Raw genomic sequence first — 15049 nt, 5'->3', positions numbered from 1 at the left:
TCATCTGCAGAGCTAGTTGGCATATAAACTTGTACTACTGTAGTAGGTGTGGGCTTCGTATCTATCTTGGCCACAATAATGCGTTCACTATGCTGTTTGTAGTAGCTTACCCGCATTCCTATTTTCCTATTCATTATTAAACCTACTCCTGCATTACCCCTATTTGACTTTGTGTTAATAACCCTGTAGTCACCTGACCAGAAGTCTTGTTCCTCCTGCCACCAAACTTCACTAATTCCCACTATATCTAACTTTAACCTATCCATTTCCCTTTTTAAATTTTCTAACCTAGCTGCCCGATTAAGGGATCTGACATTCCACGCTCCGATCCGTAGAACGCCAGTTTTCTTTCTCCTGATAACTACATCCTCTTGAGTAGTCCCCGCCCGGAGATCCGAATGGGGGACTATTTTACCTCCGGAATATTTTACCCAAGAGGACGCCATCATCATTTAATCATACAGTAAAGCTGCATGCCCTCGGGAAAAATTACGGCCGTAGTTTCCCCTTGCTTTCAGCCGTTCGCAGTACCAGCACAGCAAGGCCGTTTTGGTTATTGTTACAAGGCCAGATCAGTCAATCATCCAGACTGTTGTCCTTGCAACTACTGAAAAGGCTGCTGCCCCTCTTCAGGAACCACACGTTTGTCTGGCCTCTCAACAGATACCCCCCCGTTGTGGTTGTACCTACGGTACGGCTATCTGTATCGCTGAGGAACACAAGCCTCCCCACCAACGGCAAGGTCCATGGTTCATGGAGGGGGGGGGTATTTGGTGTTATTGTTTGTAATTTTTTTAGCAGTAACAGATTTTACAGAAGACACGCCACACACAGGCATCCACAGGGAGAGGTAGAGTGGAGTGGAGAGGGCGAACTTTGCCTGTCCCCTCCAGTGCAGCCACCATCCCTGTGCAATGAGCTTGATACACAGGAACAACATCGAGCTAACTAGTGTTGTGGGTATGTGACACTAAGAAAATATTCAGCAAATCTGTAAGATTGTAAACGGAGACAACTCTGTTGATGGGATTATGTGAATGTAATTTATCTATCATAGGTAGAATAATATTTATTTCTCACGGAACAACACATACGTCCATGATAATTTTTAAAGAAAAATGCTTATGGAAATTGTTATACCTGCGTCGATTTGAGTAACAAATTTGTAGAAAATAATTTAATAGTTGGACTTGGCTGTGTACTAGGGCTTACGGATGCTAAAAGTTTTTCACAAAGAAGCCTCTTTTCTGGCTTCTGTGATATCGAGAAGAATTACATGGAGGCCACAGGTCAATAATATAAATTGGCTGTGCGAAAATGTAGATGCAACATAAAACAATCTCATGTCACTGTATGTAGAACTGTTATGAATAACGCCTGCTTTGTGATGCCCATGTTGGAGCTCTCTAGGCGGAAATGCATACACAGCCGCCCACAGCAATTTGAAGAGGTCTTAGCAAATCTACGAGAGAGTCCTGAAAAGTAAGGCCTCCGGATGTTTTATGTGAAAGCTCTTAAAACTTTTTAAATAAAACAAACGTTATTAACAGAGTACATCTTTATTCTTCATCTCAAAATTATTATATTTCAACATACTCAGCCTGGTCACGAATACATTTTCCTCCCGACAGGAGACTAAGTTGTTGTAATGTCACTGTAGAATGTATGACTTTGTTGAGAGTCACAACCTCACCTCTGCCTACACCGCTTGATCTCTATTCAGACGAAGTCTTCGAAGGTGTTAAGTTTTGCAAACAGATGAAAATCGGATGGGGCCAAGTCGAGACTATATGGGATCGGTGACAGTGGATCCGTGGCGTCGAAATGTGCAGATGTCACAGCGCTCATGTATGGGGTCTGACGTTCTCACGCTCAAGGAGAGGGTGCTCCGTGTGTGGACGAACTCTTAGAATTCCAAACTCGATTGCAGCACGCTGCTTTTCACGCCCCGGCATACTTGCGTTACACTCCGCCATGTTACACGCTAACATTCGGAGCCCTCTAGCGACAGAGGGCTCCAAATACACTCCTGGAAATGGAAAAAAGAACACATTGACACCGGTGTGTCAGACCCACCATACTTGCTCCGGACACTGCGAGAGGGCTGTACAAGCAATGATCACAGGCACGGCACAGCGGACACACCAGGAACCGCGGTGTTGGCCGTCGAATGGCGCTAGCTGCGCAGCATTTGTGCACCGCCGCCGTCAGTGTCAGCCAGTTTGCCGTGGCATACGGAGCTCCATCGCAGTCTTTAACACTGGTAGCATGCCGCGACAGCGTGGACGTGAACCGTATGTGCAGTTGACGGACTTTGAGCGAGGGCGTATAGTGGGCATGCGGGAGGCCGGGTGGACGTACCGCCGAATTGCTCAACACGTGGGGCGTGAGGTCTCCACAGTACATCGATGTTGTCGCCAGTGGTCGGCGGAAGGTGCACGTGCCCGTCGACCTGGGACCGGACCGCAGCGACGCACGGATGCACGCCAAGACCGTAGGATCCTACGCAGTGCCGTAGGGGACCGCACCGCCACTTCCCAGCAAATTAGGGACACTGTTGCTCCTGGGGTATCGGCGAGGACCATTCGCAACCGTCTCCATGAAGCTGGGCTACGGTCCCGCACACCGTTAGGCCGTCTTCCGCTCACGCCCCAACATCGTGCAGCCCGCCTCCAGTGGTGTCGCGACAGGCGTGAATGGAGGGACGAATGGAGACGTGTCGTCTTCAGCGATGAGAGTCGCTTCTGCCTTGGTGCCAATGATGGTCGTATGCGTGTTTGGCGCTGTGCAGGTGAGCGCCACAATCAGGACTGCATACGACCGAGGCACACAGGGCCAACACCCGGCATCATGGTGTGGGGACCGATCTCCTACACTGGCCGTACACCACTGGTGATCGTCGAGGGGACACTGAATAGTGCACGGTACATCCAAACCGTCATCGAACCCACCGTTCTACCATTCCTAGACCGGCAAGGGAACTTGCTGTTCCAACAGGACAATGCACGTCCGCATGTATCCCGTGCCACCCAACGTGCTCTAGAAGGTGTAAGTCAACTACCCTGGCCACCAAGATCTCCGGATCTGTCCCCCATTGAGCATGTTTGGGACTGGATGAAGCGTCGTCTCACGCGGTCTGCACGTCCAGCACGAACGCTGGTCTAACTGAGGCGCCAGGTGGAAATGGCATGGCAAGCCGTTCCACAGGACTACATCCAGCATCTCTACGATCGTCTCCATGGGAGAATAGCAGCCTGCATTGCTGCGAAAGGTGGATATACACTGTACTAGTGCCGACATTGTGCATGCTCTGTTGCCTGTGTCTACGTGCCTGTGGTTCTGTCAGTGTGATCATGTGATGTATCTGACCCCAGGAATGTGTCAATAAAGTTTCCCCTTCCTGGGACAATGAATTCACGGTGTTCTTATTTCAATTTCCAGGAGTGTATGTAGACCTGAAGAATAAATATGTAGAATGTTAATAATGTTTCTTTTATTTAAAAAGCTTAAAGAGTTTTTACGTAAAAAATTCGGAGGCAATACTTTTCAACACGCTCTCGCATCAGTCACGATGGAGTGAACTGAACTAAAAGTAGCCTCCGTTCGAACATGACCTGGAAGGCCCAACGGCACCGACCGTCCGCCGTGTCATCCTCTCAGCCCAGAGGCGTCATTGGGTGCTGATAGGGAGGGGCACGAGGTCAGCAGACAGCTCTCCCGGCCGTTGTCACTTTTTGTGACACGAGCCGCTACTTCTCACTCAAGTAGCTCCTCAGTTTGCCTCATAAGAGCCTAGTGCAGCCCGCTTGCCAACAGCGCTCGGCAGACCGGTGAACCATCTTAGCCCAGCCGGACAGCGCTTAACTTCGGTGACCTAATGGGAACCGGTGCTACCACTGAGTCAAGGTTGTTGCCACTGTGGAGTGAACCATGGGGATAATTCCGTACTATGTTAAGAAATAATAAGTCGCTGTGGAAAGTGCTACTGATGATTGAAAACTTACAAAGATGTCTTATTTGAAAGACTCTTGAAATAGGAGAATACTTCTAGCTTAAAAACCTTCGTGGTCTACAATATTAGATAGCTAAATAATTGTGTCAGTTCAAGCTCTAAAATAAAATACTACTTGTGCCAGAGATCGGACAGCATCAGACAGCGTCCTGCTGTTGTGTTACTAAACACTTGTTTCTTCCTAATTCTTTACGGTACAACATAAATGCCGGGCTTTAATTCTCTATGCATATGGTAAATCCTATAATCATTTCGAGGTTTTACCTCTTCGGACTTACTTTCACATACCGTAAACCCTCGCTGATTCGGATTCACTAATTCGGAATTCGCGATAATTCGAAATATTTTTTGTTTATACTTTTTTCATCGCGAAGTGAAATTTTGAGTTACTGTACCGCACATCATTCGCATCGTGCCCATATACAGTAAATTTTGGACATGTGTATCATTGTTGATAACAAGCACGCAAAAAAGTCAAAGTCTACTGTGCCCGATTACTGAGGCCCGCATGACGTGTTGGGTTGAATTCCATCTCTAATACGCTTAGAAGTATATTAAAGTGTTGCACGGTACAATACAGTAACGAATTCGAGTGTTAGAAGTAAATAGAAATCGTTAAGTTTCGAAGGCCAAATGAGATTGGATTTTATCAACGGAGCCGGTGCTTCTGCCCGGAGTACTATGCTAGGGTATGGTGTTAAAGAAATAGAAGATACAGATTTTCGGAGTCAACTTGGAACTACAACCATGGAGCATATCCGTGATTGGGTGGGTGAAGATGAAGACTTTGACAACCAAATCCTGACTGTGGACGAAATAACAGAACAGGCACATGGAATTTAGTAGCAGGGCAAACCGTTAAACGTAAGGAACAATTTGTACACAGTTATCAACTTTGCTAACAATAATCCACATTTCAAAAGCACAAGCCACTCACATTAACGTGACCACGGTCTATGTTCGACGTCAACGTGCAATAACCATTCACAGAGAGCATGTGGCAGTATTAGCAGTGGAGGGTAGATAAAGCATATCGGGGGGAATGTAGAAAACACTGCACTCGCGATCATAATGAGCAAATCGAGCGATTTATCTGAGATCTGAAAGAGCATAATCATTGGTATTCGGGCCGAGGATGGAAACATTTCCGGAACGGCTAAGTTTGTTAACTGTTCGAAGACCGGCGTGGTTGAAGTATATCGTGCACGTAAAGTAGCGCTATCTGAATCCGGCGCTGTGGCAACTGCAGAGCGCCACTGGCCAAAGATGACAGGCGTGGTCAACGGCTGCGGAGATGTGTAAGGGCGAACAGACATTCAAGTGGCGAGCAACTGACCAGCCATATGAACCAAGGGGTGACGAACATTGTTTCTAAAATGACTGTTCAGAGAATATTGCCTCCACCGCAAGCGCCTGGTTCATGCACAAACGCTGACTGCCGTTCAACGGCGACGAAGGCTGGAATTTGCACGCCAATACCACAACAGGACGTCCGCTGAGGGCGACAGGTAGCCTTCCTTTATGAATCACTTTTTATGCTCCATCGGACAGATAGCCGCTGGCGTGTAAGGCGTGGAACGTCTGAAAGCTAATACCCTGCTACAATCGTCAGAAGGATCCAGGCCAGAGGATGGCGCTTTATTGTCTGGGAAATGTTTTCGTGGCGTTTCTAGGGTGATCTCGTCATTCTGAAAGGCACAATGCCTCAACAAAAGTAGCCATCTACGCTTGGACACCAAGCATGTTGTAGTGGACTGACAAGACAGCCAGTCCACAGTGACGGGTAACCGAAAGGCACGCGTTTACACACGCCGGCTGGCGTTAGGTCTGAAACAGGATACGTAATGAATGCTATAAAGAAAAGTACGTAGCTGCTGAAATACTTAACTTTAATCCATCATTTGTATACAGCATTCTGATGATACAAGTGAGACTCTCTCTAGAAATGGTTAATGGCGCCTCGCTAGGTCGTAGCCATGGACTTAGCTGAAGGCTATTCTAACTATCTTTCGGCTAATGAGAGAAAGGCTTCGTCAGTGTAGTCGCTAGCAAAGTCGTCGTACAACTGGGTCGAGTCCTAGTACGTCTCTCTAGACCTGCCGTGTGGTGGCGCTCGGTCTGCAATTACTGACAGTGGCGACACGCGGGTCCGACATGTACTAATGGACCGCGGCCGATTTAAAGCTACCACCTAGCAAGTGTGGTGTCTGGCGGTGACACCACACATGCAGTCTTGTTTTTCCTCAGACGATGGTATCTACCAGTTGTACAATGTACCGTGTTATACATTTCGCAGTATACGTGCGTGGTTCGAGGAGCACCAGAATGAGTTTACCGTATTTTCTTGGATTTAAACGCAATGGAGAATCTTTGGGCACCTCGATCTGGCTGTTGCTCCACGGATCTTCACGCGAGAAACCTAGCCCAACTGGCAACGGCGTTGGTGTCGGATTGGCTCCACATCCCTTTCGGTGCCTTGCAGAACATCACTGACTGTTCCTGTACGTCTCACAGGTGTCCACGCTGTAGTAGGTGGTTATTCAGGGTTTTTCCAGGTGGTCACGTTAATATAAGTGGACTAAAAGAGATGAGCGTCAAGTGAGAAAAGAACGGTACACAACGGTGCACCAAAAATAAGCCTGCTTTACGCCACTATCAACAGATACGGGAAATGAAAATATTGCCATGACATCAACATCAGGTAGTAGTGCCTCTCTGGCTGCTGTGGACCGTACCGTTACGGATCCAGTTGACAGCAACCAATAACTAGTAAAATACTGACAGTTCTACAATAAATCTAGCACATTAATTTCGGTTACAGTGCAGATTTTAATTTTTTAATAAATATAGTAAGTTATTGGCCACTATATGTCAAAAGACGAGCAAAAGCCATCTACATCTACATCTACGTGATTTATCTGCTATTCGCAATAAAGTGCCTGGCAGAGGGTTCAATGAACCACCTTCAAACTGTCTCTCTACCGTACAACTCTTCAACGGCACGCGGGAAAAACTAGCTCTTAAATTTTTCTGTGCCCCCCCTGATTTCTCTTATTTTATCGTGATGATCATTTCTCCCTAAGAAGGTTGGTGCCAAAAGAATGTTTTCGCAATCGGAGGAGAACACTGGTGATTGAAATATCATGAGAAGATCCCGTCGCAACGAAGAACGGCTTTGTTTTAATGATTTCCACTTCAATTCACGTACCATGTCTGTGGCACGATCTCCCGTATTTCGCGATGGTACAACGAGCCGCCCTTCTTTGAACTTTTTAGATGTCATCCGTCTGTCCCACCTGATGCGGATCCCACACCTCACAGCAATACTCCAGAATAGGGCGGACAAGCGTGGTGTAAGCATTCTCTTTAGTAGACTTGTTTGCACCTTCTAAGTGTTCTCCCAATGAATCGCAGTCTATGGTTTGCTCTTCACACAACCTTATCTACGTGATCGTTCCAATTTAGGTTACTTGTAATTGTAATCCCATAGTATTTAGTTGAATTTACAGTCTTCAGATTTGAGTGATTTATTGCGTAATATAAATTTAGCGGATTTCTTTTAATACTCATGTGAATAGCTTCACACTTTTCTTTATTCAGGGTCAACTGCCACTTTTCGCACCATACAGATACTTTATCTAAATCATTTTTCAATTTGTTTTGGTCATCTGATGACTTTATAAGACGGTAAATGACAGCATCTTCTGCAAACAATCTAATAGGGCTATTCAGATTGTCTCCTATGTCGTTATATAGATCAGAAACAATAGAGGGTCTATAACACTTCCTTGGGGAACACCGGATATTACTTCTGTTTTACTCGATGACTTTCCGTCTATTACTACGAACTGTGACCTTTCTGACAGGAAATCACGAATCCAGTCGCACAACTGAAGCGACATTCCGTAGGCACGCAGTTTGGTTGGAAGACGCTTGTGAGGAACGGTGTCGAAAGACAAGCCTTTTGGAAATCTAAAAATATGGAATTCATTTGACATCCCCTGTCGTTAGCTCTCATTACTTCATGAGTATGAAGAGCTAGTTGTGTTTCACAAGAACGATGTTTTCTGAATCCGTGCTAACTATGTGTCAAAAAATGTTCAAATGTGGGTGAATTCCTATGGGACCGAACTGCTGAGGTCATCGGTCCTGAACACTACTTAAACTAACTTAAGCTAACTTATGCCAAGGACAACACACACACACCCATGCCCGAGAGAGGACGCGAACCTTCGACTGGAGTGGCCGCCCGATTCGTGACATGGCACCTGTAATCGCGCGGCGACTGTGTGTCAATAAATCGTTTTCTTCGAGGTAATTCATAATGTTCGAACACAGTATATGTTCCAAAACCCTACTGAAAATCATCGTTAGTGATATGAGCCTGTAATTCAGCGGATTACTCCTACTTCCCTTTTTTGGTATTGGTGTGACTTGAGCAATTTTCCAGTCTTTAGGTACGGAACTTTCTGCGAGCGAGCGGTTGCATATAATTGCTAAATATGGAGCTATTGTATCAGCATATAAACGAATGCAGGGAGTATTGTGTTCTCAGTAGAGAGGCAGTAACAGGAGAAGGACTTGGTCAGGAGAGCTCACTGATTTCAAATGTGGTCTACTCACCGGATGTTTGCTGAGTACCAAATTCATCAAGGATATTTCAAACGTTCTGAAGCTGCCCAAGTTGACTGCTGGAGAGGTAATTGTGAAGTGAAAAAGCGAACGAATGACCACAGCTAAACCAATAGCAGGCAGGGATGAGATGTTGACAGATAGGGACTTCCGAGCATTACGAAGTTTGTAGAAACGGCATAAAAGGAACCAAAGGAATCAATCGCCAGCACAGTGACTGCCCACAGGGAGTTAAAGAACGGGGTGCAATAGTCGAGCAGCTCTTCGTAAGCCAATCATTTCTGTAGTCAACGCTAAGATAAGCTTGAGTTGATGAAAGAGTGACGCCATTGGACAGTGGATATCTCGATGAATCTCACTATGCCTTCTGGCAATCAGATGGAAGGGTTCAGGTTTGGCGAATGTCTGGAGAAATTTGCCTGTCGCCATGTACAAATAGTGAATCGTGGAGGAGATGGTGTTACGGTAGTGGGGGAGGGGGGGGTTCGGGGGTGCATTTGAACACATTTTACAGCGTTCTGTGCTGCATGTGGTAGATGACCAGCTCGCAGACCATGATTGATTATACTAGCATGACAGTGCATCTTGTTATAATGCAGCATCTGTGATACAATGGATTGTGGACTCTAACATCCGATCCAGAGTCTCGACGTGGACCCAAATGAATACCTCTGGATGAGTAGAACGACGACTTGCTTTCAGAACTCAGCGCCCAACCTCACCACCTTCTCTGGTTTCGGGTGATGAAGAAGAATGGGATGCTGTTCCTCCACGGACATTCAGACACCTCACTGAAAGTGTCCCTAGTACAGTGAAAACAGTAATAAAGGCGAAGGGTGGACACATTTCATATTAATGGCTAATTGGAGTCCAGATATTTTTAAACAGATATTGTACAAGAAATGTTCGGTATGCAAGGGAACTTTGTAGGTAATGCGTAAGTCGAGTGTTAGGTACGATGTTCTCGTGTAAGACAAGGCAGAAGCTGGCTCACCTGCACTATGCGATCGCCCATGCCGACAAGACTGCGCACCAAGCGTGTTGACAGATGAACGTCGAGGCGGGGCCAGTCGTCTCTGGGCCCACTCAGTATAGGTTCGCTGTCCGTCGCTGCCATTGTCACAGGTCTCTAGGCGGCTGGTTTCTCTGTAACAACACATACATGACCAACAAATGCATTAGCAGTACCGAATATGGACAACCATCATCCGTACAATGACAGGACAGCAAAAATTTGTGCCGGACCCGGATTTACCGCTTATCGAGAGCGGTCGCTTTAACATTTGGCTATGCGAGCACGGTTTACAGCCGGATCCAAACTCCTACACAGGGTTGTCCATTGATCGTGACCGGGCCAAATATCTCACGAAATAAGAGTCAAACGAAAAAACTACAAAGAACGGAACTTGTCTAGCTTAAATGGGGAAACCAGTTGGCGCTATGGTTGGCCCGCTACATAGCGCTGCCATAGCTCAAACGGATATCAACTGCTTTTTTTTTTAAATAGGAACCCCCATTTTTATTACATATTCGTGTAGTACGTAAAGAAATATGAATGTTATAATTGGACCACTTTCTTTGTTTTGTGACAGATGCCGCTGTAATAGTCACAAACATATGGCTCACAATTTTAGACGAACAGTTGGTAACAGGTAGGTTTTTTAAATTAAAATACAGAACGAAGGTACGTTTGAACATTTTATTTCGGTTGTTCCAATGTGATACATGTACCTTTGTGAACTTATCATTTCTGACAACGCATGCTGTTACAGCGCGATTACCTGTAAATACCACATTAATGCAATAAATGCACAAAATGATGTCCGTCAACCTCAATGCATTTGGCAATACGTGTAACGACATTCCTCTCAACAGCGAGTAGTTCGCCTTCCGTAATGTTCGCGCATGCATTGCAATGGGCTGACGCATGTTGTCAGAGGTTGTCGGTGGATCACGATAGCAAATATCGTTCAACTTTCCCCCAGAAAGAAATCCAGTGACGTCACATTCGGTGAACGTGCGGGCCATGGTATGGTACTTCGACGACCAATCCACCTGTCATGAAATATGCTATTGAGTACCGCATCAACCGCACGCGAGCTATGTGCCGGACATCCATCATGTTGGAACGACATCGCCATTCTGTCATGCAGTGAAACATCTTGTAGTAACATCGGTGAACATTGCGTATGAAATCAGCATACATTACACCATTTAGATTGCCATCGGTAAAATGGGGCCAATTATCCTTCCTCCCATAATGTCGCACCATACATTAACCCGCCAAGGTCGCTGATGTTCCACTTGTCGCAGCCATCGTGGATTTTCCGTTGCCCAATAGTGCATATTATGTCGGTTTACGTTACCGCTGTTGGTGAATGACGCTTCGTCGCTAAATACAACGCGTGCAAAAAATCTGTTTTCATTCCGTAATTTCTCTTGTGCCCAGTGACAGAACTGTACACAACGTTCAAAGCCGTCGCCATGCAATTCCTGGTGCATAGAAATATGGTACGGGTGCAATCGATGTTGATGTAGCATTCTCAACACCGACGTTTTTGAGATTCCCGATTCTCGCGCAATTTGTCTGCTACTGATGTGCGGATTAGCCACGACAGCAGCTAAAACACCTACTTGGGCATCATCATTTCTTGTAGGTCGTGGCTGACGTTTCACATTTGGCTGAACGCTTCCTGTTTCCTTAAATAACGTAACTATCCGGCGAACGGTCCGGACATTTGGATGATGTCGTCCAGGATACCGAGCAGCATAAACAGCACACGCCCGTTGGGCATTTTGATCACCATACCCATACATCAACACGATATCGACCTTTTCCGCAATTGGTAAACTATATATTTCAACACGGGTAATGTATCACGAAGCAAATACCGTCCGCGTTGGCGGAATGTTGCGTAATACCACGTACTTATACGTTTGTGACTGTTACAGCCACATCTATCACAAAGCGAAAAAAGTGGTCCAACTAGAACATTCGTATTTCTTTACGTACTACACGAATATGTAATAAAAAAGGGGGTTCGTATTTAAAAAAACGCAGTTGATATCCGTTTGACCTATGGCAGTGCCATCTAGCGGGCCAACCATAGCGCCATCTGGTTTCCCCCTTCAAGATAGACGAGTTTCGTTCTTTGTAGTTTTTTCGTTTGATGCAAATTTTGTGAGATATTTGGGCCGGTCACTATCAATGGACCACCCTGTATATTGTCAACAATGTGTCTACAACCTACACTATGTGATCAAAAGTATCCGGACACCTGGCTGAAAATGACTTAAAGTTCGTAGCGCCCTCCATCGGTAATGCTGGAATTCGATATGGTGATGGCCCACCCTTAGCCTTGAAGACAGCTTCCACTCTCGCAGGCATACGTTCAATCAGGTGCTGGAAGAGTTCTTGGGGAATGACAGCCCATTCTTCATGGAGTGCTGCACTGAGGAGAGGTATCGAGGTATCGATGTTGGTCGGTGAGACGTGGCACGAAGTCGGCGTTCCAAAACATCCCAATGGTGTTCTATAGGATTCAAGTCAGGACTCTGTGCAGGCCAGTCCATTACAGGGATCTTACTGTCTTGTAACCCTCCACCACGGGCAGTGCATTATGAACAGGTGCTCGACCGTGTTGAAGGATGCAATCGCCCTCCCCGAATTGTTCTTCAACAGTGGGAAGCAAGAAGGTGCTTAAAACATTAATGTAGGGCTGTGCTGTGATAGTGCCACGCAAAACAACAAGGGCTGAAAGCTCCGTCCATGAGAAACACGAACACAACATAACGCCACCGCCTCCGAATTTTACTATTTGCACTACATTTGCTGGCAGACGACATTCACAGGGGCATTCGTCATACCCACACCCTGCCATCGGATCGCCATATTGTGTACCGCGATTCGTCACTCCATGCAACGTTTTTCCACTGTTCAATCGACCAATGTTATCGCTCCTTACACCAATCGAGGCGTCGTTTGGTATTTACCGGCGCGATGTGTGGCTTATGAGCAGCCGCCGACCGTGAAACCCAAGTTTTCTCACCTCTCGCCTAACTGTCATGGTACTCGCAGTGGAACCTGACGCAGCTTGGAATTCCTGTGTGATGATCTGGATAGATGTCTGACTATTACACATTATGATCCTCTTCAACTGTCAGCGGTCTCTGTCAGTCAACAGACGAAGTCGGCCTGTACGCTTTTGTGGTGTGTGTGTGTCTTCACACACTTCACTATCACATCGGAAACAGTGGTCCTAGGGATGTTTAGGAATGTGGAAATCCCGCGTACAGGCGTATGACAAGTGACTTCCAATCACCTGTCCACGTTCTAATTCCGTGAGTTCCGCGGAGTTCCCCATTCTACTCTCTCACGATGTCTAATGACTACTGAGGTCGATGATATGGAATACCTGACAGTAGGTGGCAGCACAATGCTCCTAATATGAAAATCGTATATTTTTGGGGGTGTCCAGATACTTTTGATCACACAGTGTACACTCATACATCCATTCTGTATATTCCCGCACAGGATAGACTCAAGTAAAAATCACTCGCCCAGTGTCGGTGGATAAAGACGATATAGCAGTTCTTATGTTATTTCTAATAATTATGTAAAGTTCCTTCGGACATGCCTGTATGTCCGAAGGAAATTTGCATCGTAATTCGGAATAACACAGACACTGTTATATCGTACATACATGTACACTCCTCAGAGTACCTTTCTGGGATAGGAGCGAGTGACAAAATCTGTGCATTGGGTAAGATGACAGCAGTTCACCGCGTTTCCGTCGCGATCATAGTGCAGGGGTACTTATGTCAAGAGGCGGACACTTACGGCATCGTTTGTTTGATAGAGCTTCCGATGCTGCGCCGTTAGAGCGAAGCCGCGTTATCGTGCTGTTACACAACGGCGCCCAGCCGCTGCAGCTACGAGCGCGATACGTTCATGCTGCAGTTTCACTGGCACGGCCCGCAGCTCGCAGTGCTGCTACGTGTCCTCTGCTGATGCGGATATTAAGCTCGTTCGTATATGGAGCAGCGACCATTGCAAACCGCTCTGATCCTTCAACTGGGATTAGCTGCTTCAAGGTTACTCTGAGCCTTTGTTTAGAGTCTGCTCCTTTTATATGCGGTTTCTCGCGCATCATACACCATCTACATTCGTACCCTGCAAACCAGTGTCTAGTGCATAACAGAGGGTACTTCCCATTGTGCCACTCATTATTATTTGCCATTCCATACGCGTATAGAACGAAAAAACAGTGACTACTTAAATGCCTCAGCACAAGTTGTAATTATTCTTAGCAATCCCTGCAGGAATGATACATACCAGGCAGTAGCACGTTTCTAGATTCGTCAGATTCCTTAATCTTGTTCTTGAAACTTTGTAAGGGGTTTCACAGCATGGTTAGCATTTGTGTTCAAGAGTCTGCCAATTCACGCGTCTCAGCATTTCCGTGAAGCTCACACAAAACATAAATCAGTGAATATTCAATTTACCCATATTTGTACAACTCAGTATCAGCTAACAATATCATGTCAGCATCAGTATATTTGGTGCGGACCCCACACGCTTCAACAACATTCTAGAATGTGTTGCACAAATATCTAGCAAGCAGTCTCATTTGTTAAAATATCTGCACGATAATCTCGCTGTGGCAGACATAGTACATGAAGTACAAATGGATGTATCAGGACAAACCTACCTGTGACAGACATAGCACATGAATTAATTGGAGATTAAAACTGACGAACTATTATTTCATAGTGAATAGTTCTAGTAATCACTCATCCACAGACACTGCATTAATAAAGCTGCAGGCTGAATTATCTTATGATTATGGGGGGCATTCAATAAGTAATGAAACACTCTTTTTGTCAGACTATTTCCGGAGAAAAGTGCCGAGTTTGCCGTAGAATATTCCTGCTTCAGCCACTACAGTTTCATGAAGTTCCGACAGCTGGCGGCGCTATGCAAGCTTTCTAACGGCTTCTGTAATGGAGGTGCGTAACAAGTATTGAGTTTCTTTGGCGGAAAACCAGAGCATAGCAGATATTCGTGGGTAATTGCAGAATGCCTAGGGATACCTTGCAGTGAACAAAAGCAAGGCGAGTCGTTGGGCAAGGCGTCTGCCATCATCACAATAAGGTCGAGCAAACCTGTCGAATTTCCCGCGTACCGGCCGATCGCAAACAGCTGAGACTTCTGCGATATTGCAACTTACGGACACACACATTTAAGGTGATCGACGGGTCACAATCAGACACCTCGCTGCTCAACTGGACGTCTGCTGGTAGGGCTGACACACTCGTCCATCAGTTGGGGTACTCAAAGATGAGTGCTCGCTGCGTTGCTCGCCGCCCAACAGAAGACCATAAAGAGCAACGAAGGACCATCTG

At 46.1% G+C, this 15049-nt stretch overlaps 1 protein-coding gene across 1 annotated transcript in view; it reads right to left on the bottom strand.

The window, feature by feature from the left end:
* Positions 1–15049, bottom strand: part of LOC126095480 (probable 4-coumarate--CoA ligase 1) — a 165161-nt gene that overhangs the window by 86559 nt on the left and 63553 nt on the right. Inside the window, exon 2 of the mRNA XM_049910271.1 lies at positions 9639–9790. Coding sequence (XP_049766228.1) covers positions 9639–9761 — 123 coding nt within the window. The 5' untranslated portion in view covers positions 9762–9790. The remainder of the gene's footprint in view (positions 1–9638; positions 9791–15049) is intronic.

The sequence above is a fragment of the Schistocerca cancellata genome, chromosome 8 (assembly GCF_023864275.1).
Source record: "Schistocerca cancellata isolate TAMUIC-IGC-003103 chromosome 8, iqSchCanc2.1, whole genome shotgun sequence".
In the NCBI taxonomy this organism is placed as follows: domain Eukaryota; kingdom Metazoa; phylum Arthropoda; class Insecta; order Orthoptera; family Acrididae; genus Schistocerca; species Schistocerca cancellata.
The sequence above is the reverse complement of the archived record's forward strand: the minus strand, read 5'-3'. Positions and strand labels throughout refer to the sequence as shown.